Source organism: Chelmon rostratus, chromosome 9 (assembly GCF_017976325.1).
Source record: "Chelmon rostratus isolate fCheRos1 chromosome 9, fCheRos1.pri, whole genome shotgun sequence".
Taxonomy (NCBI): Eukaryota; Metazoa; Chordata; class Actinopteri; order Chaetodontiformes; family Chaetodontidae; genus Chelmon; species Chelmon rostratus.
Window position 1 is genome coordinate 28,920,067 of NC_055666.1, and position 23,262 is coordinate 28,943,328.

The 23,262-nt window shown below is 47.2% G+C and overlaps 1 protein-coding gene across 1 annotated transcript; it reads right to left on the bottom strand.

Moving 5' to 3' along the window:
* Window positions 1-387: 387 nt before the first annotated feature.
* Window positions 388-23,262, bottom strand: tgfbi (transforming growth factor, beta-induced). The gene is made up of 17 exons (XM_041943724.1): window positions 23,060-23,262; window positions 22,193-22,291; window positions 13,282-13,346; window positions 12,725-12,882; window positions 10,883-11,047; window positions 9,258-9,404; window positions 9,022-9,163; window positions 8,707-8,919; window positions 8,119-8,256; window positions 7,294-7,436; window positions 5,556-5,692; window positions 4,551-4,681; window positions 3,975-4,099; window positions 3,788-3,890; window positions 3,312-3,379; window positions 2,973-3,000; window positions 388-2,886 (listed from the first exon to the last, which is right to left on the bottom strand). The coding sequence occupies exons 1-17, from the start codon at window positions 23,170-23,172 to the stop codon at window positions 2,831-2,833; spliced, it is 2,031 nt and encodes a 676-aa protein (XP_041799658.1). The 5' UTR covers window positions 23,173-23,262; the 3' UTR covers window positions 388-2,830.

A 23,262-nucleotide genomic window follows, 5' to 3' on the forward strand; every position in this document is an offset into this window, starting at 1 on the left:
CTCCTTCAGCGGCGGCGAGGAAACGTGCACACATTACAGATGATTTGAGTCGGCGTGACGGCTGTGACGCGTCGACGCTCTGCTGCCTTTTTACAAACCAGCAGAGAGAGAGACCTGAACCCAGCCTGAACCCCGAGGCCACACACACCCATACATGGATATACACACACACGCACGCACGTGCACACACAGACACACACACACACACAAACAGGCACACACACACAGACACACCCGCACACACAGACACACCCATACACGGACACACACACACGCACGTGCACACACAGACACACACACAAACAGGTACACACACACAGACACAGACACACACACAAACAGGCACACACGCACACACACACACTTACAGACGACACTTGTCAGAGCTCAATTTTTCAGCTTTATTTTACAAAAAACAGAAAGGAAAAATGTTAAAATCTGTCAGGTCATGTTGTTTGTTTGTTTGTTTGTTTGTTTGTTTGTTTGTAGCTCAAACCTGCCGACATGCTACAGGACAACGACACACAGAGTACACAATGAAAACAAACACACTTTACAAAAAGGGTCAAAGTTTGGACTTTTGGTTTTTTTTACAGTACACAGAAAACAAAAATAAAAAGAAACTTCTTCACAAACAAAATTTCTTCTTCTTCTCTCCACACAGACGTCTGACTGACTGATGAAGAAGAAAAATCCCCCTCAGATCCTCTCACACTGTTTGATTCATCTGATGAACAGGTATTGATCTGATCGGCTATCAAACCTTTTCTCAGCCTGTTAGTGGTTTCCTGCATTTCCCAGAATGCTTTAACATTTTAACAAATGGCGAACAGCGGCCAAAGAGAAACAGCAAACAGTCAATCATTAATGTGTAATTAGTGTGATCCCCGTGATCAGTATGATCCCTGTGATCCGTGTGATCAGTGACGGTCTGTGTGATCAGTGACGGTCTGTGTGATCAGTGTGATCCCTGTGATCCCTGTGATCCCTGTGATCAGTGTGATCAGTGACGGTCTGTGTGATCAGTGACAGTCAGTGTGATCAGTATGATCCCTGTGATCCGTGTGATCAGTGACGGTCTGTGTGATCAGTGTGATCCCTGTGATCCATGTGATCAGTGACGGTCTGTGTGATCTGTGTGATCCCTGTGATCCGTGTGATCAGTGACGGTCTGCGTGATCTGTGTGATCAGTGATGGTCTGTGTGATCAGTGTGATTAGTGACGGTCTGTGTGATCAGTGTGATCCCTGTGATCTGTGTGATCAGTGATGGTCTGTGTGATCAGTGTGATTAGTGACGGTCTGTGTGATCAGTGTGATCCCTGTGATCAGTGTGATCAGTGACAGTCTGTGTGATCAGTGACGGTCAGTGTGATCAGTGACGGTCTGTGTGATCAGTTTCGGTCTGTGTGATCAGTATGATCAGTTAGGATCAGTTAGGATCTGTGTGGTCAGTGTGATCCCTGTGATCAGTGTGATCAGTGTGATCAGTGACGGTCAGTGTGATCAGTGACGGTCTGTGTGATCAGTTTCGGTCTGTGTGATCAGTATGATCAGTGAGGATCTGTGTGGTCAGTGTGATCTCTGTGATCACTGTGATCACTGTGATCAGTGACGGTCTGTGTGATCAGTATGATCAGTGAGGATCTGTGTGGTCAGTGTGATCCCTGTGATCACTGTGATCAGTGTGATCAGTGACGGTCTGTGTGATCAGTGATGGTCTGTGTGATCAGTGACGGTCTGTGTGATCAGTGACGGTCTGTGTGATCCCTGTGATCCCTGTGATCAGTGTGATCAGTGTGATCAGTGACGGTCTGTGTGATCAGTGACGGTCTGTGTGATCAGTGTGATCCCTGTGATCCCTGTGATCACTGTGATCAGTGACGGTCTGTGTGATCAGTATGATCAGTGAGGATCTGTGTGGTCAGTGTGATCCCTGTGATCCCTGTGATCAGTGTGATCAGTGACGGTCTGTGTGATCAGTGATGGTCTGTGTGATCAGTGACGGTCAGTGTGATCAGTGACGGTTGGTGTGATCAGTGACGGTCTGTGTGATCAGTGTGATCAGTGACGGTCGGTGTGATCAGTGACGGTCTGTGTGATCAGTGACGGTCTGTGTGATCAGTGTGATCAGTGACGGTTGGTGTGATCAGTGACGGTCAGTGTGATCAGTGTGATCAGTGACGGTCGGTGTGATCAGTGACGGTCTGTGTGATCAGTGTGATCAGTGACGGTTGGTGTGATCAGTGACGGTCAGTGTGATCAGTGTGATCAGTGACGGTCTGTGTGATCAGTGACGGTTGGTGTGATCAGTGGCGGTTTGTGTGATCAGTATGATCAGTGACAGTCTGTGTGATCTGTGTGATCAGTGACGGTCTGTGTGATCAGTGTGATCAGTGTGATCTGTTTGATCAGTGACGGTCTGTGTGATCAGTGACGGTCTGTGTGATCAGTGACGGTCTGTGTGATCAGTGACGGTCTGTGTGATCTGTGTGATCAGTGTGTTCGTCTTCGTGCTTCATCAGTTTTACAGCCTGTTGTCGGAATCGTTCCGTTTGACTTATCGAAGGCAGAAACTGAATATTGGAGGAATGGCAGCTGTTTCTCTGCGTCTGTACGACTGAAGCTGCTGTTTGATTCTGAGGGACTGAAGCTAAGAGCTGAAGTTTGTTCGGGTTTTGGACGGACGAACGATCAGAACGAGTCCAGAAACGCATCAAACTGCAGTGTTAAAGGATTTCGGGGGATTTTTCCTGTAAGATTTGTGACTTTTGACACTTTGGGTGGAGAACATGTTCTGTTCTGCTGACGTCTGCTTCTCCTCTGTAGTTCTACTGATTCATCGTCCTGCTGGAGCGACTCCTCACCACCTTCTGGAAAAGGTCATCTGGAAAAACAGGAAATGCACGAAAAGCTGCATTAGCAGCTGTGGAGGCAGAACGTTTCAAAAACACAGAAATTAGACAAACTCACCGTTCCTGAAGCTCTTGGAGTCAGCAGCCTGTGAGACAGAAAGAAGGGCAGAATAAGAAAACACACCAGGTATAAGCCACCTTTGTTGTCGATAAATGGACTATTATTTCACCAAAGCAGGAAAACTGTCCTGTTGAAGGTTTCAGACCAGAGTGAGAGTGAGTGTGGACGTCACTGACTGAAGACAAACAGGGGGTTTCTGTCTTCTACCTGTCTGAGCTACTGGGACTGGTCAGCTGACTCCAGGTGTAAATGTCAGGATGTGTCGTGAACGTTAGCGCGTCAGTTTTTATGCAGACCGTCTGACGGCTGCTCTGAGTGTCGGCTGTAGGTTCTCACCCTGGAGGAGGCGGCTGGTCTGAGAGCAGCTGCAGGTCCGTCAGCTTGTTCTCTGTCCACCTTCGGAGCTGCAGAGACATGAAGGGGACAGGACGTTTGAGCCTGAGACACTCTGTGTTAACTCCACTTGTTCTGCAGAGGGCTTTCAGTGCACCACCAGCTGCTGCTGCTGCTGCTGCTGCAGGATGTGGACTACAGAATACACTGAAGCATCTGCAGCTCAAAGGCAGCGTTCACACCTTGTCCTGAACACATCACATCATAATTCACATCATATGGTTGATATGCTGAACCTGAACAGCTGCTTATTTCCACATCCTGCAGTTACTGAACATCGTTCAGGTGGAGTCTGGTCTCCACCTGCAGGTGGTCTGAAGATAATCTGACGGTGTTCTGAGTGACGGCTCAGCTGATCGTCGGTGTCAACAGACACTTTAACAAGTGAAAGTCCTGAATCTCTGAATGCTAACACTCACGCAGAGGTTTGATGATGCTGTCGACGGCGTGCACAACTCCGTTGGTCGCCATCAGGTCTGCGTCCGCCACCGGGACCTTGTTGACGTACACGGTGTAGTTACGCTGAAACAAAGACGACAGCCGTCACCACTTCTGATCAGCGTTTAAATAAAGTTATTGAAAATGAGGTGAGGGGAGAGGACGGACCACGCCGAGCTCCAGCTTCTCTCCCTGCAGAGGTTTGACTCTGGTGTGAGATCCGACTCCTCCGCTGACCAACATGCCCTCCCCCAGGTGGTACCTGAGCACACCTGCCAGCTCCTGACGGTTACCTGCAGAAGGAGGACACACTGAGCATGTGAAGCAGAGTAATGAGGACTCTGAGTGATCCCACATCTGCTGCCCTTTCACCCCGACCCTCCACCCCGTCCCTCCGTCCCGTCTCTCTGTCCCACCCCTCCCTCCACCCCATCCCCCCCGTCCCTCTGCCCCGTTCCAGCCTCCCTACATGTCTTTATTAGGCTGCTGCTGCGGATTATATAACCCCCTTCAGAGCCATTTGTTGGCTGTGAGTCACATAAACAAAATGTTTCTGAGCGTTCGAACCAAACAAGGAGCAGGACGGCGGCGAGCTGATGGAACCGTTTCCTGCTACAGTTTAACAGCAGCGTGGCTGCTGCAGACACTCGCTGTAATGAAGAGGACTAATGCTTTACCTGTGAGGTCTTTAATGAATGAATGAGTAACACACAGGGTCCATCAGTTCTTCTGTTTCACACTCACGCATCAGTCTGTTGAGGTCGGGCTGGGACATGGCGTTGAAGGCGTTGTTGGTGGGAGCGAAGAAGGTCAGCGCCCCCTGCTGGTTCAACAGCTCCGTCATACCTGCGGTCTGGATGGCACCGACCAGGAGGCTGAAACAAGGAGGGAGCCGGTTTGTTTCGTACTTGGTTAGATGAGTCACCAAACATACGACCACGAAACAGCTTCTTCTCTTCACATCCAGCATCACCCGTGTCTACGTCACCCGATGAGCTGCAGACCATCCTCCCCCCTCGTCTACAGTCACTGTTTCAGTCGGTTAGTCTGTCACAGAGAACTGAATCTGGCTCAATCTGCTTCAGATCGGTCAAAACGAGACCTTCGAAAACTGAAGGATTAACTGAAATAAAAATAAAGCTTATTTCATAATGGAGAGGCCTGAAGCTGATCCTGAGGCTGATCCTGATGTTGATGCTGATCCTGATGCTGATCCTGATGCTGATCCTGATGCTGAGCCTGATGCTGATCCTGATGCTGAGCCTGATCCTGATGCTGAGCCTGATCCTGAGCCTGATGCTGAGCCTGATGCTGATGCTGATCCTGATCCTGATCCTGATGCTGAGCCTGATCCTGATGTTGAGCCTGATGCTGATCCTGATGCTGAGCCTGATGCTGAGCCTGATGCTGAGCCTGATCCTGATCCTGATCCTGATCCTGATCCTGATGCTGAGCCTGATCCTGATCCTGATCCTTATCCTGATCCTGATCCTGAGCCTGATGCTGAGCCTGATCCTGATCCTGATGCTGAGCCTGATCCTGATCCTGAGCCTGATGCTGAGCCTGATCCTGAGCCTGTGGATGAAGCTGTAAACTGTAGACAGTTCATGAACTGTGCTGCTTCAGGATGGTTGAGGAGGCGACTCCTGACAGACAAGATTCAGGAGTACATTTCAGCAGGAGCTTTATGACCTGACGGACAGGTCAGCTCTCCGGCCCCCCTGCCTCGTCTTTGTTGAAGATGCTCACCTGAAGCGGTCGTCTGCCTTCAGGACGTCCATCACTGTTCCCATTGGTGGAGTGAGGACTTTGTCCACCGTGAACATGGTGGCGTAACGTCCGGTCTTGTCATGAGCAGCGATGCAGGCGTTCTCAATGCACAGGTTCTACACACACACATACGCACACACACAGAAGAGAATGAGGCAGGCGCACATGCACACACACACACACACACACACACACACACACACAGTGTCTGGAAAGACTTAGCAGCTGCAGGAAGCAGGAAGCTTGTTGTGGTCTGCAGAGTTCATTACTGAGCAGACATGTGAGCCACCCACGAGTCCAGGACCTGGAACATGTGGAGCCACTAAGGAGACAACCAGAGACTGATCAGAGCACGATCAGCCGCAAGATGTTTACACACATCAAACTGTTGCCGAGGCAACACGACGAGCCTTCGCTGATGGTTGACTGAACACGACAACAATCGATTTGAGCTAATCGAAGAAGGCCACGTGCTCACAGACCAGATCAGACCAGGTTTTTTAAAACACCTTTCCTTCTCAGGTCACCATGCACAGAAACTCTACGACCTCTGGACCTGCTGGACCCCAATCTGACCCTCGCTGTGTCTGTGAAGCTGACTGGATGCCCCTGCATCTATTTTTCTGGTTGTCTGTCAGCAGGCGGCTGATTCGTCGCCACGGGAGGTTCTGGATGACATCATCATCACATGTGGTCGCAGTAATGAGGCTGCAGCGTGGGACACGTCACCACGTTTCCTGCACTCATCCTGCATTTCACATCATTAACTGAAAACCTTCAAAGAGACTGAACACAAACAGACAAACTGATTCATGCATTTGTTAAAGTTATTCACGGGAAGCAGCCATGAACTCTGTGATGTCATCACTCAAGAGAAAGGGACAGTATTTATGGCCAATGAAAACAGCCCAACATGAACAGGTCTGCCCAATCCGACATGTTCTGAGTTTCTCATCTCAGAGACGTCAAACAACCTCAACACTACAGCTGGGTAGTCCAACACTGTGTGCCCACGGGAGGCATTCAGGGACCGTGGTGAGTGTAGGTCACCTCAGCGCTCACTGTAGTAAATAAAAAACAGGCTTCAGGTTGTGTTTGTGCTAGTCGTGCAGACAGACGCATTGATCAGAATAAAACTAGAGTCTTTGACATTCATGAGACGAACAAATGAGAAAGGAGGCTTAAAGGCTCCAGTGTCAAGCACAGCGCTGCTTTGAGCTAAATGCTAACACTAGCACGCTAACATATCCACAGTGACAATGCTAACATGCCGATGTTTAGCTGGCATAATGTTCACCACATTCACCATCTTAGTTTAGCGTGTTAGCATTTTAGCATTAGTAAATTAGGTGCAGCTGAGGCTGATGAGGCTGTCATTAGTTCTACAGGTCATAAATCAATGTGTTGGACACATTGAAATGTTAACCTGATGATGGCGCTACATGAGCAGCCAGAGGGTCAGACAGAGCTGCTAGCAGGCTAATAGCATCTCCAGACCAGAGTGCAGAACTGCAGCTCTGCCAGAAACCAGGTGAGTCTGCAGAGTCGAGTTTTCAGAAGTGAAGCCGCCACGACAACAAATCCTTGTTTTACCGTCAGAATGAGAGCATGACAACAGCTGCTGGGTGGACATGGACGCTGATGTGCCATTGGCTGATAAAAAGTGTCCACAAAGTCACGATGGAGCCAAAGTGAATAAACAAATGAAAGCTGTTACATTTCTGTAGACGAAGACTCTGAGCTTCAGGCCTCCCAGCGTCTCCAGCTCCTGACCGTGATACAGAGAGTTGGAGGACAGCTGCTCCTTCAGGATGTGATTGGTCATCAGCTTCCTCATGTCAGGCGTCATGGTCAGACTACCTGTTCAAGAGACGCTCAGGTAAATACAGCAGTTTCCTGTCAATCCGTTACAATCTAATAGAACAGTTCAGTTTATCTGATGTGAAGTTTCTCATGTTCAGGCTCTAATTCAACGATGTTGATCTCTGAGGTCAGAGTTAAGGTGCTGGACTGAACGTACACAGAGCCGCTTCTATTACGAACATGACAGGTGTCATCAAAGGCTCATTAGTGCTGTAGCACACTGCACCGGTGTCTCTAATAAAGTGGCCACTGAGTGTCTCACAAAGGTCTCGTTTATTGTCTCACTGGATTAAAAACCAATCAGGTGTATTTTTAGATTCTCCTTCTTTTTGATTTTCACGTACACAAATTACAAATTGACAAGAAGAACACAATAAATTCTCAAATGAAAGATGAAACAAGCATGGCCGCCCCCAGTGAAGTACTCCACTGTAAGTACACTGTAAGTATTATTCTAGGTACTATTTGTTCTCACACAGTAAATTCATTAAAGGCTACATTCCATCTGATTCTGCTCTCAGCAGTCAGCCTTGAGTCCAACATGACTGATGTTACACTTCACCAGCTCTCTAACAGAAACCTGGTTCAGGTGAAGACCTGGTCTCTCTGTGCAGGTGGGGGGGGGGGGGGAGACACCCTCCTGAGGTCAAAGCTCAGACACTCGCAGACAGAAAGGTACCTTTGAAGGCGTCGTCCAGAGGAGCCAGCATGGTCAGAGCCTCGGAGCCCGTCAGGTGGGGGGTCAGACCCGCTTGAACAAACAGTCTGGTTGCCGTGGCAACAGATGAACCTTCAGCCAGCTCCAGCAGAACTTTGGCTGAAAAAGAATGCATTCAACACCGAGTCAATGTGACAAAGTGCTGCATCGACTACTATTACTACTGGGTACTAACTGCGGATATAGTATTTTGTACTTCAGTACACTTGGAGTTTTGATAGAGGTACTCTCATTATGAGACGCAGTAATAGTGGTTTTAGAGCTGTATAGTAGCAGTATGTTCAGTGCAGTGATGTCTTTATTTCAGTTTACTTTGGATGTGTTGTAGTGCAGTTTTGATGGAAGTACTCTCAGTACTAGTATTATTTTTAGTATTAGTACCTGGTACCTGAGTAGTTTGTTGATGTAATGAACGACTCCACCTTAGCGGTGTGGATTATGTTGTATGTACTGTTGCTTTAACAGCAGTACTCTCAGTATTACATGCTGTAGTAGTATCAGTATTCGATGCTGTGGGGGTACTACTAGTATTGTTGTAGTACTCAGTACCTGAGTCCGGGATGAGCAGCTCGTTGATGTAGTGGACGACTCCGTTGGTTCCCAGCTGGTCTTTCTTGGTGATGATGGCCTTCCCATTCAGCGTCATCTGGTCTCCGTCGCAGCCGACCTCCAGCATGGTGCCCTGCAGAGTCTCCATTGGAGTCCCCGACACGATCGACTCCGCACACTGCATGTGCTTCAGGATGTGGTAGTTCAGTAAGTCTGAGGGGGGGCGGACAGGTCAAGTTCATTAAGGTTACAGCTGGTCTAAAACTACATATAATGCAGGCAGCTAGTCACAGAGTCAGGGCGCCTCCTGCTCACCTCTCAGAGCCACGGGGTCACCCAGGATCCTGTTCAGGGTCTCCTGAGGGATCTTCTCAAAGGCCTCATTGGTGGGAGCGAAGATGGTGTACTGACCCTCGTTCTCCAACATGGCGGTCAGACCTGCAGCGGCCATCGCCGTCTGAAACACAGAAACAGGAAGTTATCATTAAAGACCTACATTCACATCGACCTTCTCCACCTTCTGGTCTGCTCTGAGTAAAACTTGTACTCACACGCAGCGTCTCCAGGTCGTCGTCGACGTCGAGGAGTGTGTGCACGTCATTGGAGATGGCGGTGATGACGCGGTCAACCACGTGCACGATGCCGTTGGTGGCGTGTTGGTCAGGTTTGATCAGACGAGCGCAGTTCACCGTCACAATCTGAGGAGGTGACGAACAGATCTGTTACTCTGATGATCATCCAAACATGTTACAGCAAACTGTTCTGATCAGAGAAAGACTCGAGCCAAGAAGATAAGACCACCAACAGACCACCGTACAGAAGAAGTCAAACAGGTTTTATTAACGGCCAATAGGAATCCAGCAACGCTCACAGACTGTTTAACTTAATGTGTTATTCATCACTTCACTAGAACACCACTACTACACAGCATCTTCATCACTATCACCTCAGCCTCCTTCATCACGACTGAGCAAACCTCACAAAGCTCCAAGCTGCACAGGGGGACGAGTCCAGGATGTCCACTGTCTCTGTCCCCATTCATTCATCAGAACATGCGCACCAAAAGAATCCAAACACTAAACACTAATTTTAGATCAGTCTTTACGCAGACGATATACTTCTGTTCTGACACTGGAACTGGAATAAACCTTCCATCCTTCCAGTGTGGCCAGTGATGTGGCAGCCCACACAGCACCTATAATACTGTGCACAGGTCCATCATGTAAACCTCCAGCACTGGGCAGAAGATCCACCACTAAAACAACAGTAAAAATGACATTTCTCTCTAACCGGCCAATCAGCTTCAATATACATTTAAATGCATTCACCCTAATCCATCAGGAAACAGATGTTACACAACGGTTAGCAAAGACATCCTGATTCCAGACCTGCCATTCATTTCAGGCGGCCCAAAGCTGGACCAACATCAGACACAATGAATCAAAATCTCCACAAAACAAAACAACATTGGAAACTTTATAAATTATGTTCATAGTAATAATTTTAACAAGGCGTAATAAAACTACTGTTGAGTCAGTATGACTGACCCCGCTTCACCTCCGGTGGCTGCTTATACCCTCCTGACTGGTTCACCACCACCTTTTCAGCCTTTATATGTCTGACACACACACACACACACACACACACACACACACACACACACACACACGACAACAAACAGCTGACAGAGTGACTGTTAGTGCGTCACTACAAATATTTATGTTGTAAGTCTAAAGTCATCTGAACATGACAGAGCTGCAGCGCATTACACTGTGTGTGTAACTGTGTGTTACAATGTGTTACAGTGTTACCGTGTGTTACTGTGTGTAACAGTGTGTAACAGTGTGTTACAGTGTGTTACAGTGTGTTACAGAGTGTGTTACTGTGTGTTACTGTGTGTTACAGTGTGTTACAGTGTGTAACAGTGTGTAACAGTGTAACTGTGTGTTACAGTGTGTTACAGAGTGTGTAACTGTGTGTTACAGAGTGTGTAACTGTGTATTACAGTGTGTTACAGAGTGTGTAACTGTGTGTTACAGAGTGTGTAACTGTGTGTTACAGTGTTACAGTGTGTTACAGTGTGTGTAACTGTGTGTTACAGTGTGTTACAGTGTGTTACAGAGTGTGTAACTGTGTGTTACAGTGTGTTACAGTGTGTATTTTCTGTATCACTGACCCCGTTGCTGTAGTGGTGGATGTGAACATGGAAGTCCTGGTACATGGAGGCGAAGGAGGATCCGTGTTTCAGCTCCTCGGAGGTGAGCCGGCGGTTCACCATGTGGTAATGAAGAGCGTTCAGCAGCTCGATGTTCACGTTGCTGACCAGAGCGTCCAGAATCTCCTGCAACACAACACCAACCACACGCTGCGTCAGCAGAGACACAGGGATGTACTATAACCACCGGGCTTTGCCTTCTTACAAGAGAAGCGACGCAGCCACGGTGTGTTCAAGGACAAGAGAGCCATGCTGTCCTTCACCGCTGGGTCTCAAAGTTCAGTGAAGATGTCATATTTTCTCAGTCAAATGTGGCACAAAATTTCAAACCATTAAACCCGACCATTACTCCAGCCTGCGGCATTTGGAATTTGGGGTTGTTGCTGGGGTGTTACTGGGTGGTCGCTAGTGCATTCTGGCTAGTTGCTACTTAGTAGTGGAGGCGCATTACTAGGTGATTCTATTGTGTTCATAGTGGTTGCTGAGTTGTTGCTACAGTAGGAGGTTAGTCCGGTGGTTGTAGTGGGTGCCAAGGGGTTGCTAGTTGGTTTCCAGAGTCAAAAAAAGCTGACTTTGATTTATTGTGGTTGCGCTTTAGCAGCTAGTCCAGGGGTCGGCAACCCGCGGCTCCGGAGCCACATGCGGCTCTTTCATCCCTCTGATGCGGCTCCTGAAAATAACTAATGAGCATTTAATTAAAATGTATTTTATTTAATTCGTTCGTTTTGAAGCAAACATTGTGTGCGCTCACAGATGACAGCTTACGATCGTGCGTAAAGATGCAGGTGACGGCGCTGAGGTTCAGGAGCAGAAATCACATTAACCACGTTCATATTTTAATTGCCTATTATTTAGCATATATTCATATTTTTTTAATTGTTCAGAGAAATAGTCCTTTTATTATTCATGTTGACAGCTGACTGCAGAGAGTGGACGGCATTTTTGGTTTGCTGCCAGTGGAGAATTTTTTTCCAGAAATACAAGAAGGACTCAAATAGACACTGAGTATTTTAGAGTATTTTACTTGAAAGAACCTTTAACTCAACGTCTTTAATTCTGAGTTCAAAATGTTTTGCAGGCAGAAATGTCATTTCGTTTTCTCTGCAGTCGTTCATTGATTTCATAAATGCAACATGGTTTGTTTATACGACATAAAGACAAAAAAAACGTTCTATGCAGTGTTTTTTCATTCTAAATGTCAAAAGGCTTTTGTGGCTCGAAGTGTTTTCTTTACTGTGGGAAACGGGTCCAAATGGCTCTTTAAGGGGTAAAGGTTGCCGACCCCTGAGCTAGTCGGTTGCTCGAGGGTTGCTTAGGTGTTTACGGTGCTTAAAAGGGTGGTGCAGGGGAGTTGCTAAGATGTAGCTAGTTATGCTGTTGCTAGGTGGTTGCAAAGAGGTTGCTAAGGTGTTGTGTAAGACAGTTACAGTATGTCCTCTAACATCATGAAACACACACACACAGCGACAAAATATAAACATATCCAGTCAGTATTTTAAATATCTAAAATATCCGTCTGCAGTTCATCTGTATGTTTCTCTGCATCAGTTAATCTCATGTTCAGACTCAAACCATCAACATGTTGTTCTGTCTTTTCAGGACTGTCTGTGGCTCTCAGCTCCAAGCCCATTGGTTCCTACTGAAGACATGAATCTTTAAAAACACCTCATGAATATATAGTTTCATTAAAAAAAAGACTGAGTAATTTCCTTATCAGACACTCAGGAGGAAATACTGCATTCGTCTGGGACTACTGTCAGCCTGCTGTGTACTCGTAGGAGCAGGAGTGAGGGATGTACTGACTGTCGGCAGGGCGGCCCAGGCCTCGTTGCTCGGAGCGAAGAAGGTGAAGCTTCCCGGACCTTCGATCTCGTCCTTTAGTTTGGCCCGCTCAGAGTACATCTGAGTGGTGGAGGCTCCCACGACGCCCAGAGTGTTGTAGATGTTCACCAGAGGCAGCGCTGCAATGATACGCACACTCATAATCAACAAACTCTCCACAAACAACCCCTCAGCTGCAGCTACAATAAACCAGAGGTCCTCGTGTTTGTCCCACAATGCATCTGTGCCTGTACTCAGGGTGAAGGTTTGAGGTTTTACACACACTGCCAGAGTCCTTCTGTTGTCATCACTTCGAAAGTCGACCGACGAGCAAAAAAGTAAATAATATATATACGGAGGAATCAAGAAGCTCATTCATTGGCTATCAACACATCTTAGAATGAAGTTTCTCATTAATCTTGAAATCACTGTTATTCATTAACATTATTATTTATTCTGCAATAACTAAGGAAGCCTCAGCGGTCTGAGTTATGAATGCTGTGTGCATGAGGTCAGAGGTCAGAGGTCAGAGGTCGTACCAGCTGGACAGCCCTTCTCTCCAGGAATCTTCTCATAGCCAGGACAGCACTCGTAGGTGATCACCCTGCAGCAGGACACAAGAGGACACAAGAGGACACATGAGGATCCACGTCTCCTTCCTGTCCTCCATCAAACTGTCATGAGAAACCCTCCACTCCCTGTCCTCCTTCCTCTCTCTGCTTCATGCCTTCCTGTGCTGCTCGGAGCCCCCCCACACACACACACACATCGGCTCACTGAAGCCTCTTTCACAGCAGCACATTCTGCAGGGTTCAGCCTCAGGAGGAAAAACAATAAAACTCTGTTTCCACCTCAGAACCTCGTAACCTTTCTGTAATATTTCTCCTCCTGCAGACACATAAATTCCTGTCTGTGTAAAATGCTGCTAATAAAATTATGTGCACCGTACGGCTGCTGCTGCTGAGCAGAACCTGCAGGTACAGTCCAACTATGTCCACGAGATCAGGCACAAAGAAGTTCCCATGATAATCCAGTTTACATGACAGGAAATGTGATTTCACTATCAGAGTCAGAATATCTGATGGAGATCCAGATCCTTCTGAGGACCCTGCTGACCTAATCCTGGATCAGAACAGTTCTTCCTGTCGGGCCAATCAACGATCTGTCCATGAGCGACTGTCAGACGGATCGTCGTGACATTTTCTGCAGATCAGGGCAGAACTCTGGTTCATGTTTTTAGTTTTTCTCTACAGAGAGCATGGCGGCCTCATGGAGCTGCTGGTTATTCAGCAGCCTGTGCAGCTCCTGACTGGATCAATGATGAAGTTCATTTATCTGTTAATAAGGAGCGTCTCTCAGTCGTGTTATCTGATGGTTTATTGTCTAAATTCATCCACTGAGACGTGAAAGCGTGCAGGCAGCAGGCCGACATTTATGAAAAGCTAAGCTAACTTTATTGAGTGTGGGGGATTTCACACTAAGTTACTATCAGGAGGAAATACTCAGTTCAGGATTCATGTCGACGGTCTAACGTATAAATCTTTGAGATGTTCACTAAAGAAATGTGACGACGCTCCTCTGCAGATATTCTCACGCAGTCAGCAGCGAGATTAACAGGATTAACCGAGGAGAGTCAGTCCACTGTATACAACAACAGAGAGGGACAGCTGTAACCGTGGTAACTGAACACATCATAGATGTGACAGCTGCAGCCTCAGAACGCTAAAAGCCGAGAAACCAACGACAAACGAGACTGAAAACAAAAACAAAAATCACAACTCAAACAAGAAAAGCTTCAGACTTCAACCTTCTTCAGTTCCACTGTTAAAATGAAGCGTTCCCGTGTCGACGTGCTTCAGGAGGACCGAGGCCTCGGAGCTCCGGTCCAGCTAGCGGCACAGTGTGCGCTGTAATGAAGGCGGAGGCCGAGCAGAGCCCTTCATGACTTCCTGTAGAGATTTCCATAATAAATGTGGCTCAGCCGTCTGGGCTCATAAAGCTCATTTCCTCAGAGAAAAGAAGAATCTGAAGCCAGACCAGACCCTGGTGGGGGACCCAGACTCACGGCCAGAAAAAACACTAAACCACCAGGAGCCTCTGAGGCCTCCTCGCTTCCTGATCTCCACAAACTAAAATGTCCCAGAGCGGCGAAGAGAAGAAGAGTTTCTCCTTCAGGCACATGATTGATATAAATGAATATATATAAATGAATATATGGCATCTTATAAAAGAATTCAAAGTTTTCATGTTTTTAAGGATCAAAGTGAACCTTCAGCAGCACCAGAGGCTGCAGGCTGATCCGGCTCCAACGTCTCTTTCTGTTTGTCCTGTGAGATGAGTGAAGGCTGAGGATCACACAGATCTCTGACAGAGACAGAAATGCTTCAGGTCAGCTGCTCCTCAACTTTAAATATAAGTTTATTCTGTGTAATGACCAGAGAGCGAGTCAGACTCACACTGTGGGGTGGCAGACACAGACGGAGGGGGGCAGGGCAGACCTGTTCTGGACCTGAGGTCAAGAGTCTCCCTCCACCAAACCAGAAGCCCCACAGCAAAGCAACCAGAGTCCACATAGGATCTGAGGGCAGGGCTGTGTCTGTCGAGTCTGTCGGGTCTGTCGGGTCTGTCGCGTCTGTCGGGTCTGTCGGGTCTGTCAGGTCTGTCGCGTCTGTCGTGTCTGTCGGGTCTGTCGTGTCTGTCGGGTCTGTCGCGTCTGTCGAGTCTGTCGGGTCTGTCGGGTCTGTCAGGTCTGTCGTGTCTGTCGCGTCTGTCGTGTCTGTCAGGTCTGTCGCGTCTGTCGGGTCTGTCGGGTCTGTCAGGTTTCAGGTCAAGCAGCAGCTTCTTTCATTAACTCAAATTTAACATCTGGAGACAGAAAAAGGAAAAACTCTCAGACAGAGATCAGCTACTGACTGTGTGAGTGTGTGTGTGTGTGTGTGTGTGTGTGTGTGTGTGTTGGTGCACACACACTGGACTGATTATCAGACCAGATGGAAACTCGTCTGCACATAAACAAAGATGGCCGCCATGGATTTCTGATAAAACAAACAGAGCGAGGTCGCAGTAATTCAGGCGGCGGGGTCGAGTCGCTCGAGAGAAACCTTCCAGAAACTTCCAGCAGAGAAAAATGCATCACCAGAGGACTCGCAGCGTTCTCCTGGACCCTTCGTTCACTCCGTTTGTCAGATAAATCTCTCTCATTCAAACATGAAGCGGCTCCAAACTAAACCACTTTTGGACAAAATGACTTTTCCAGGGATGTTGTGTAATCTGAGGTTCTGTCGAGTCAGACGGAAAGGTGTGGAAGCTCGTAACCATGGCAACAAATAACAAACTGCAGAGCAGAAATGAAAGAGGTGGAATGAAGAACTCAGAGCAGAGAAACTCCCACAGAAATAACCCAGGTCAGCTGTCATCATAAAGCTAAACAGCTTGTCTTCAATCAGCAGAGTCACAGCGACGAGTGTCAGGTGATAATCTACACCTGCATGAATAGAGCTGGACATCATCATCCTCCTTCATTCTCAAAAAAAATCCCATCCACGCAAGCACAGTTTAAAAAAATCTGATATGAAAATGCAAAAACTGAACTCAAGCGCTGTCAAGAGCCTTCCACACCAACAGGGGGCGATATAACCCGAACCCTAAAGCCATGTTGGCCAATCAGAAGCCAGACAAAAGCTATTACCTGTTGGTTACCTGCAACTAGAGGTACACCTGTTAGTCCTGTTAGCAAAGATAGCACCAGCACCACAAACCAAAGGCACGTCGACGCGTCAAAGCGGAACTCCTTCATCCTGTTTTAAAACGCCGTCGTTACGTGGACGCGAGACGTAGAAAACGCTCCGTTTGGGGAACGGTCCAGTCAGCTGGTGGCCCGGCAGCCATGAGGGAATCAGCTGAGCTGCTACTTCTGCAGGGATGGAAAAGGTCCTCACACCTTTTACTGAGGTCAAATACTCTGTTACAAGTTACAGTCTGGCACCCAAAATACTTCTACTGAAGTAAAAGTACAAAAGCATTCCCATCAAAGTATGCTTAAAGTACTGAGTGTAAAGAATATCAGATATTATATTGCTGTATTATAGTTATTGCTGCATGAATAAGTTAAAGGTGGAGCTCATTTTGATGACATTATGTACTGCCGGGCGTCTTCAGACTCAGTGTTGGAGTCAATGAAGTCTAATCTTGAACTATAACAAGACATCAGGATTTATCTGTTGATGTCTGTCAGGACTTAGTCCAGACTCAGTGCTTCAGTTCCACAGATGAACTAAAACTTGACTTTCTGTGAAGTCTGAACACAGCAAACAAAACAAAACTACCGCCGGACTGACTCCAGATCAAAACTACTGCCGACTTTAGACCAAAACTACCACCACACTGACTCCAGACCAAAACTACCACCACACTGACTCCAGACCAAAACTACCACCAGACTGACTCCAGACCAAAACTACCACCAGACTGACTCCACACTGACTCTAGACCAAAACTACCGCCACACTGACTCCACACTGACTCTAGACCAAAACTGCCGCCAGACTGACTCTAGACCAAAACTACCGCCAGACTGACTCCACACTGACTCTAGACCAAAACTACCGCCAGACTGACTCCACACTGACTCTAGACCAAAACTACCGCCGGACTGACTCTAGACCAAAACTACCGCCACACTGACTCTAGACTAAAACTACTGCCGGCTTTAGACCAAAACTACCGCCACACTGACTCCAGACTAAAACTACTGCAACACTGACTCTAGACCAAAACTACTACCACACTGACTCTAGACCAAAACTACCGCCACACTGACTCTAGACCAAAACTACCGCCACACTGACTCTAGACCAAAACTACTGCCACACTGACTCTACACCAAAACTACCGCCGGACTGACTCTAGACCAAAGCTACTGCCACACTGACTCTACACCAAAACTACCGCCGGACTGACTCTAGACCAAAACTACCGCCACACTGACTCCACACTGACTCTAGACCAAAACTACTGCCACACTGACTCCAGACCAAAACTACTGCCACACTGACTCCAGACCAAAACTACCGCCAGACTGACTCTAGACCAAAACTACTGCCAGACTGACTCCACACTGACTCTAGACCAAAACTACCGCCACACTGACTCCAGACCAAAACTACCGCCAGACTGACTCTAGACCAAAACTACTGCCAGACTGACTCCACACTGACTCTAGACCAAAACTACCACCAGACTGACTCTAGACCAAAACTACCGCCACACTGACTCTAGACCAAAACTACCGCCACACTGACTCTAGACCAAAACTACTGCCAGACTGACTCCACACTGACTCTAGACCAAAACTACCACCAGACTGACTCCACACTGAATCTAGACCAAAACTACCGCCACACTGACTCTAGACCAAAACTACCGCCAGACTGACTCTAGACCAAAACTACTGCCAGACTGACTCTAGACCAAAACTACCGCCAGACTGACTCCACACTGACTCTAGACCAAAACTACCGCCAGACTGACTCCAGACCAAAACTACCGCCAGACTGACTCTAGACCAAAACTACTGCCAGACTGACTCCACACTGACTCTAGACCAAAACTACCACCAGACTGACTCTAGACCAAAACTACCGCCACACTGACTCCAGACCAAAACTACTGCCACACTGACTCCACACTGACTCTAGACCAAAACTACCGCCACACTGACTCCAGACCAAAACTACCGCCACACTGACTCCAGACCAAAACTACTGCCAGACTGACTCTAGACCAAAACTACTGCCAGCTTTAGACCAAAACTACCACCACACTGACTCCAGACCAAAACTACTGCCAGACTGACTCTAGACCAAAACTACTGCCAGCTTTAGACCAAAACTACTGCCACACTGACTCCACACTGACTCTAGACCAAAACTACTGCCGGCTTTAGACCAAAACTACCACCACACTGACTCTAGACCAAAACTACTGCCGGCTTTAGACCAAAACTACTGCCGGCTTTAGACCAAAACTACTGCCGGCTTTAGACCAAAACTACTGCCGGCTTTAGACCAGGCCTTTGTTGGTCAGTGGAAGAAGCACTTTCTGCTGCCTCGTAATAGCAATGAGCAGGCCGAGCAGTGGACTGTCTGACGTCTCGGGGGAGGAAGGACGGGGGGAGGCGGGGGTTGAGAGTTATGTGTCTTCCTTCTGCTGACCTCTGATCTGCCGATCCTCCGTCTCAGAACACACAAAACGAGGACAAAGACTGTTCACAGACGCACTTCAAACAGCTGCCGACCACCAGTGTAAATCTAATGAAACTGTCAGAGGTAAGAGCTGAGTGTTTCCACAGGCCGAGTGTGTGTGTGTGTGTGTGTGTGTGTGTGTGTGTGTGTGTGTGTGTGTGTTCAGGTCCTCCAACAGCTTCACTTCCTACAAACGTCCACAGAAACTCTCACTTCCTCTTTCTTCAGCTTCCTGATGTGAGCTGAAAGAGTCTGTTTGTGAGAAACGTTGGCCTCCTCTGACTGAACGTTTTAAAGCCGCGTTCAGCATCCTGCTGAATCACCGAGACCTGAACACACAAACACTCAGAAATATGTGGACAAACATACAAACCAGTTCACATTTACAGTCGGCCCGAAGCACAGGAAGAATTTAAAAAACTTTATTTAACCACTGAAAGCTGCCACGCGACTCTTAGACGAGAAACAGCAAACAGATTTCATCTGTTAGACCTCCGTCATCTTCATCACATCAGCCCTCCCGACGCTCATTTACAGCTCGACGTCTTCATACTGACAGAATATTCACCAGAAGACCTGGATCAGGTCTCCACCTCTACCCGAGGCAGCTTCAACCACCAGCAGCCCCTCAAGGACCGTCCACCTCGATGCTTTTTGTCCCCGTCGGAGAGACAGTGACAGTCGACGAGAGGACAACATAGAAGAGAGACAGGTGAGAAAACGAAGAGAGATAAGAGATGAGAGGAGAAGAAGAGATCCAACTAAAGAAAGAAGAAGAAGAAAGAACAGGAAGGAAAAAAAGAAGTAACAGAACAAAAGACAAAAAAACAGAAAAAAGAAGTGATGGAGGACAGTGAAGAAGTACATCGTCTCCATGGAGACGGACAAATTACTTTGACTGTCATTGACAGTTATAATGCTGAGGCAGCTGTCTCCATGGAAACTAAAAACACTGATCAGCTCTGACACAGTTTGTATCATGAGACGTTCAAGAGAGAACCAATCAGAGAGACCGAGAGAGTCGATCAGATCATGACAATGGATTATTGATCACATGATGTCACAAAGAGCTCATCACATGATCACATGATAGCACTGTCACACGACTAAAGCCTAAAAAACACGAAGGGGTCCAGTGTGAAGGCCTGCTGTCGCCCCCTACAGGCTGAGCTATCAAACCGTTGGACAGGAGGGATCAAACGATCTTTTTGGGCCAATCACGGCAGAGTGTCGGCACACACCAAATGTGAGCTGACTTTGTACCGGCTGCATGTCGGCGTGTAGAGCCGGTCTGATCCGGTCTGAGAACCTGCTCTAGTTAGCAACAATCCAGCGTCCTGCCGGCGTATCTGGACTCTCGAGACTTGGACTAAAGGGTTGGACAGAGACAAAAACTGCCATCAAAATCAAATTCACATAGTCACAAACACACTCACACTCACACACAAACTCACATACACACACACACACACACACACACACACACACACACACACACACAGTAATCCTGTTCAGCCCATGCAGAGTGGGATCTGTGACACAGCTGGTCCACTGCTGCCAGAGCCTCATTAATAGTGTGTGTGTGTGTGTGTGTGTGTGTCTGTGTGTGTGTGTGTGTGTTTCCTTCAGTCTCACACACAGAAGTCTGAAGCATCAGATTTTTTGTTTCAGGAACAAACAAAAGCGACGTCAAAGTGCTGCGTTTCTGAGACCAAAGAGCTCATTAAAAACCTCCAGGAGGACTGAAGGACGCTAATCGACCGCTAACCGCTAGTTCAACTTCACAACAAACCGATTCCTGTTTGTTTCTACAGCGGCGACCTGAACCTGAATGTGTGACAACGTTAGCATTGTCACTGTGAGTGCGTTAGCATTGCCACTGTGAGCGTGTTAGCATTGTCACTGTGAGCGTCTTAGCATTGTCACTGTGAGTGCGTTAGCATTGCCACTGTGAGCGTCTTAGCATTGCCACTGTGAGCGTGTTAGCATTGTCACTGTGAGCGTCTTAGCATTGTCACTGTGAGTGCGTTAGCATTGCCACTGTGAGCGTCTTAGCATTGTCACTGTGAGCGTGTTAGCATTGCCACTGTGAGCGCATTAGCATACAGATGTGCACATGTTAGCATGCTGATGCGCGCATTGTCACTCTGAGCATATTAGCGTTGTCACTGTGCACATGTTAGCATGCTGATGTGAGCTTGGTCAGCTTCATGAATTAGGCAGCATCATTCACAATAGACTCCTTTTAGCCTTTTAGCTGTAGCTGCTGCTTTTCCTAAATTCTTATCTCCAGCATGCTTTTGGTTGGATGTTACACCTCTTCTTCTGTGGTTCTCGGTGGTGTAAACCACATTCATTTTGTTTTTGACTGTAGATGTCAGTGCGGCACTAGACGATTCTTCTTCTTCTCTATTTTCTTTGCTGTAGCTCGTCTACGAGCAGCATATTTCCTCTCTGCTTCCGTTTCTATTTCATATAATTTGATGCTTATTTACAGAGTTTAAGCTACTTTGTGTGAATTTCACATCTCTTTGAAGATATTAAACATTTAAATAGAAGTCATAAAGAAAAAAAAATGTGAATTTACTCGGTTATACTGAAGATGCTCTTTGAGAATTAACTGTTAAATCTCAGGCGTCAGAGTTTCTGACAGGCACTAAATGCACCACGAGAGAAGCGTGTTTCTCACATGTTGAACACTTTTCATTCCTCATGTAAACCTCAATGTTTACATTCTCAGTCTTCTTCTTCGCTGTCTTTTTCTTGGTGAATTACCACCACCTGTAGGTCATGTACATTATAACAGCTCCACAGCGCCGCTGGTGGTCAAAAGTCCACATGTGACGAACAATAAAGAAATAAAACGCGTGAGAACGAGTTAAAGCTCAGAGCAAACAGTTGGACTCGTCCTTTAAACCGTCTGAGTCGATTTTGTGGCTCAGACGTAAACTCACACTGATGGTTCTGCCAGACCGAAGTCTTTTCTCCTTCAGAGGTTATATAAGAGGTGAGGACACCTCTGGAGAGGGACATTCCTCCGTCCACTAAACACAAACTCTTAAACCACAGACAGGAAAGTCAAGTCAACACTCAGTGAGAACAGAACAAGTCACAGGAAGTAAAAACACTTTAACAGGTGTGTCCACATAACCAGCTGGACGTATCTGCATGTGTGGCTGCAGACAGTTTGACGGACGCTCAGACTCACGTGGGTTTTCCACAGATCTTGCGATGGTACCACTGTTTGCAGTTGGTGAAATATTTCTTATCGGTGCCTTTCAGCTGCTGCATGGCACAAACATTCGGCCTGAAAGAGAGAAGAGACGCAAAGATCAGAAGCAGACAGAGAAACACTCCTTCATCCAACATTTGAGCTTCACTTCAATCTGTCAAATTCAGCTGTTTTATATGATTCAGTCCTCTGTCACTGAACACGGTGAGGATGTTCCCGGGTCTTTAATAAAACTGAAACTCGCTCTAACAGCAGCTGCTATCAATCAGAAACAATCACAGCTTTTCATTTCATGCATCAACACACATGAAGTCATTTAAACAGGACGATCACAGAAGAAACAGCAGAAAGTCGACTCAAAGCTGCATTTCTGCTGATTTCATGAGAGAGTCAGGAGTTAATGTAGCAGCTGTACTTTCATCAAGGGGACTGCTTCCACCTTAATCTATCCAAAGACTTTCAGGCTTTTAAGGTGGACTGGTGAAGACTATGCTGCCCTCAGATAAAAACCCCACAGAAAATCCTGAAATGAACAGAGTCCCATCAGAACTTTACATCCATAAAGTGACGTTTTCCAGCACTGAGTCTGAACAGAAACAGTTCAGGAGCCTTCAGATACAAACGTGAAGCCACAGCAGAATAAAGGTGGTATTAATGAGGTTATTACATATTAATTACAGTCAGAAGATCCTGATAATTAAAAATGATGATGATGAGGGGCTGAAAGACAACGAGCTCTCTATAAAGTCACAGCTGGATATCATTAATAAAACAAACAAAGAAATTAAAATAAGTCACAGCTGAGGATCATGGGAACTTTACAGCAGCGTGTATGAAACTCACCCCTGCTGCCGGCCTCTGATCCGACTGTGCTGCAGGACTGCCTGGTACGGAGACCGGGCTACACAGAGGGTCAGAACCAGGGCCAGACCCAGGACCAGCAAACACACATTCATCTTCAACGAGACTGGAAATCCTCCTGCTGCTGCTCGGTCTTCTTCTTCTCTGTCTTTCTTCTGCTGCTGCTGCTGCTTCTTCTTTCTCTG

Bases quoted from the DNA above. Each gene is read 5' to 3' on its own strand.
- tgfbi (XM_041943724.1), bottom strand. From the start codon at position 23,172: ATGAATGTGTGTTTGCTGGTCCTGGGTCTGGCCCTGGTTCTGACCCTC. The intron at 8,920-9,021 runs GTGAGCAGGAGG...GCCCCCCCTCAG, and splicing joins TGACCCCGTGGCTCTGAGAG to ACTTACTGAACTACCACATC. The intron at 4,682-5,555 runs GTGAGCATCTTC...TCCTTGTTTCAG, and splicing joins AAGGCAGACGACCGCTTCAG to CCTCCTGGTCGGTGCCATCC.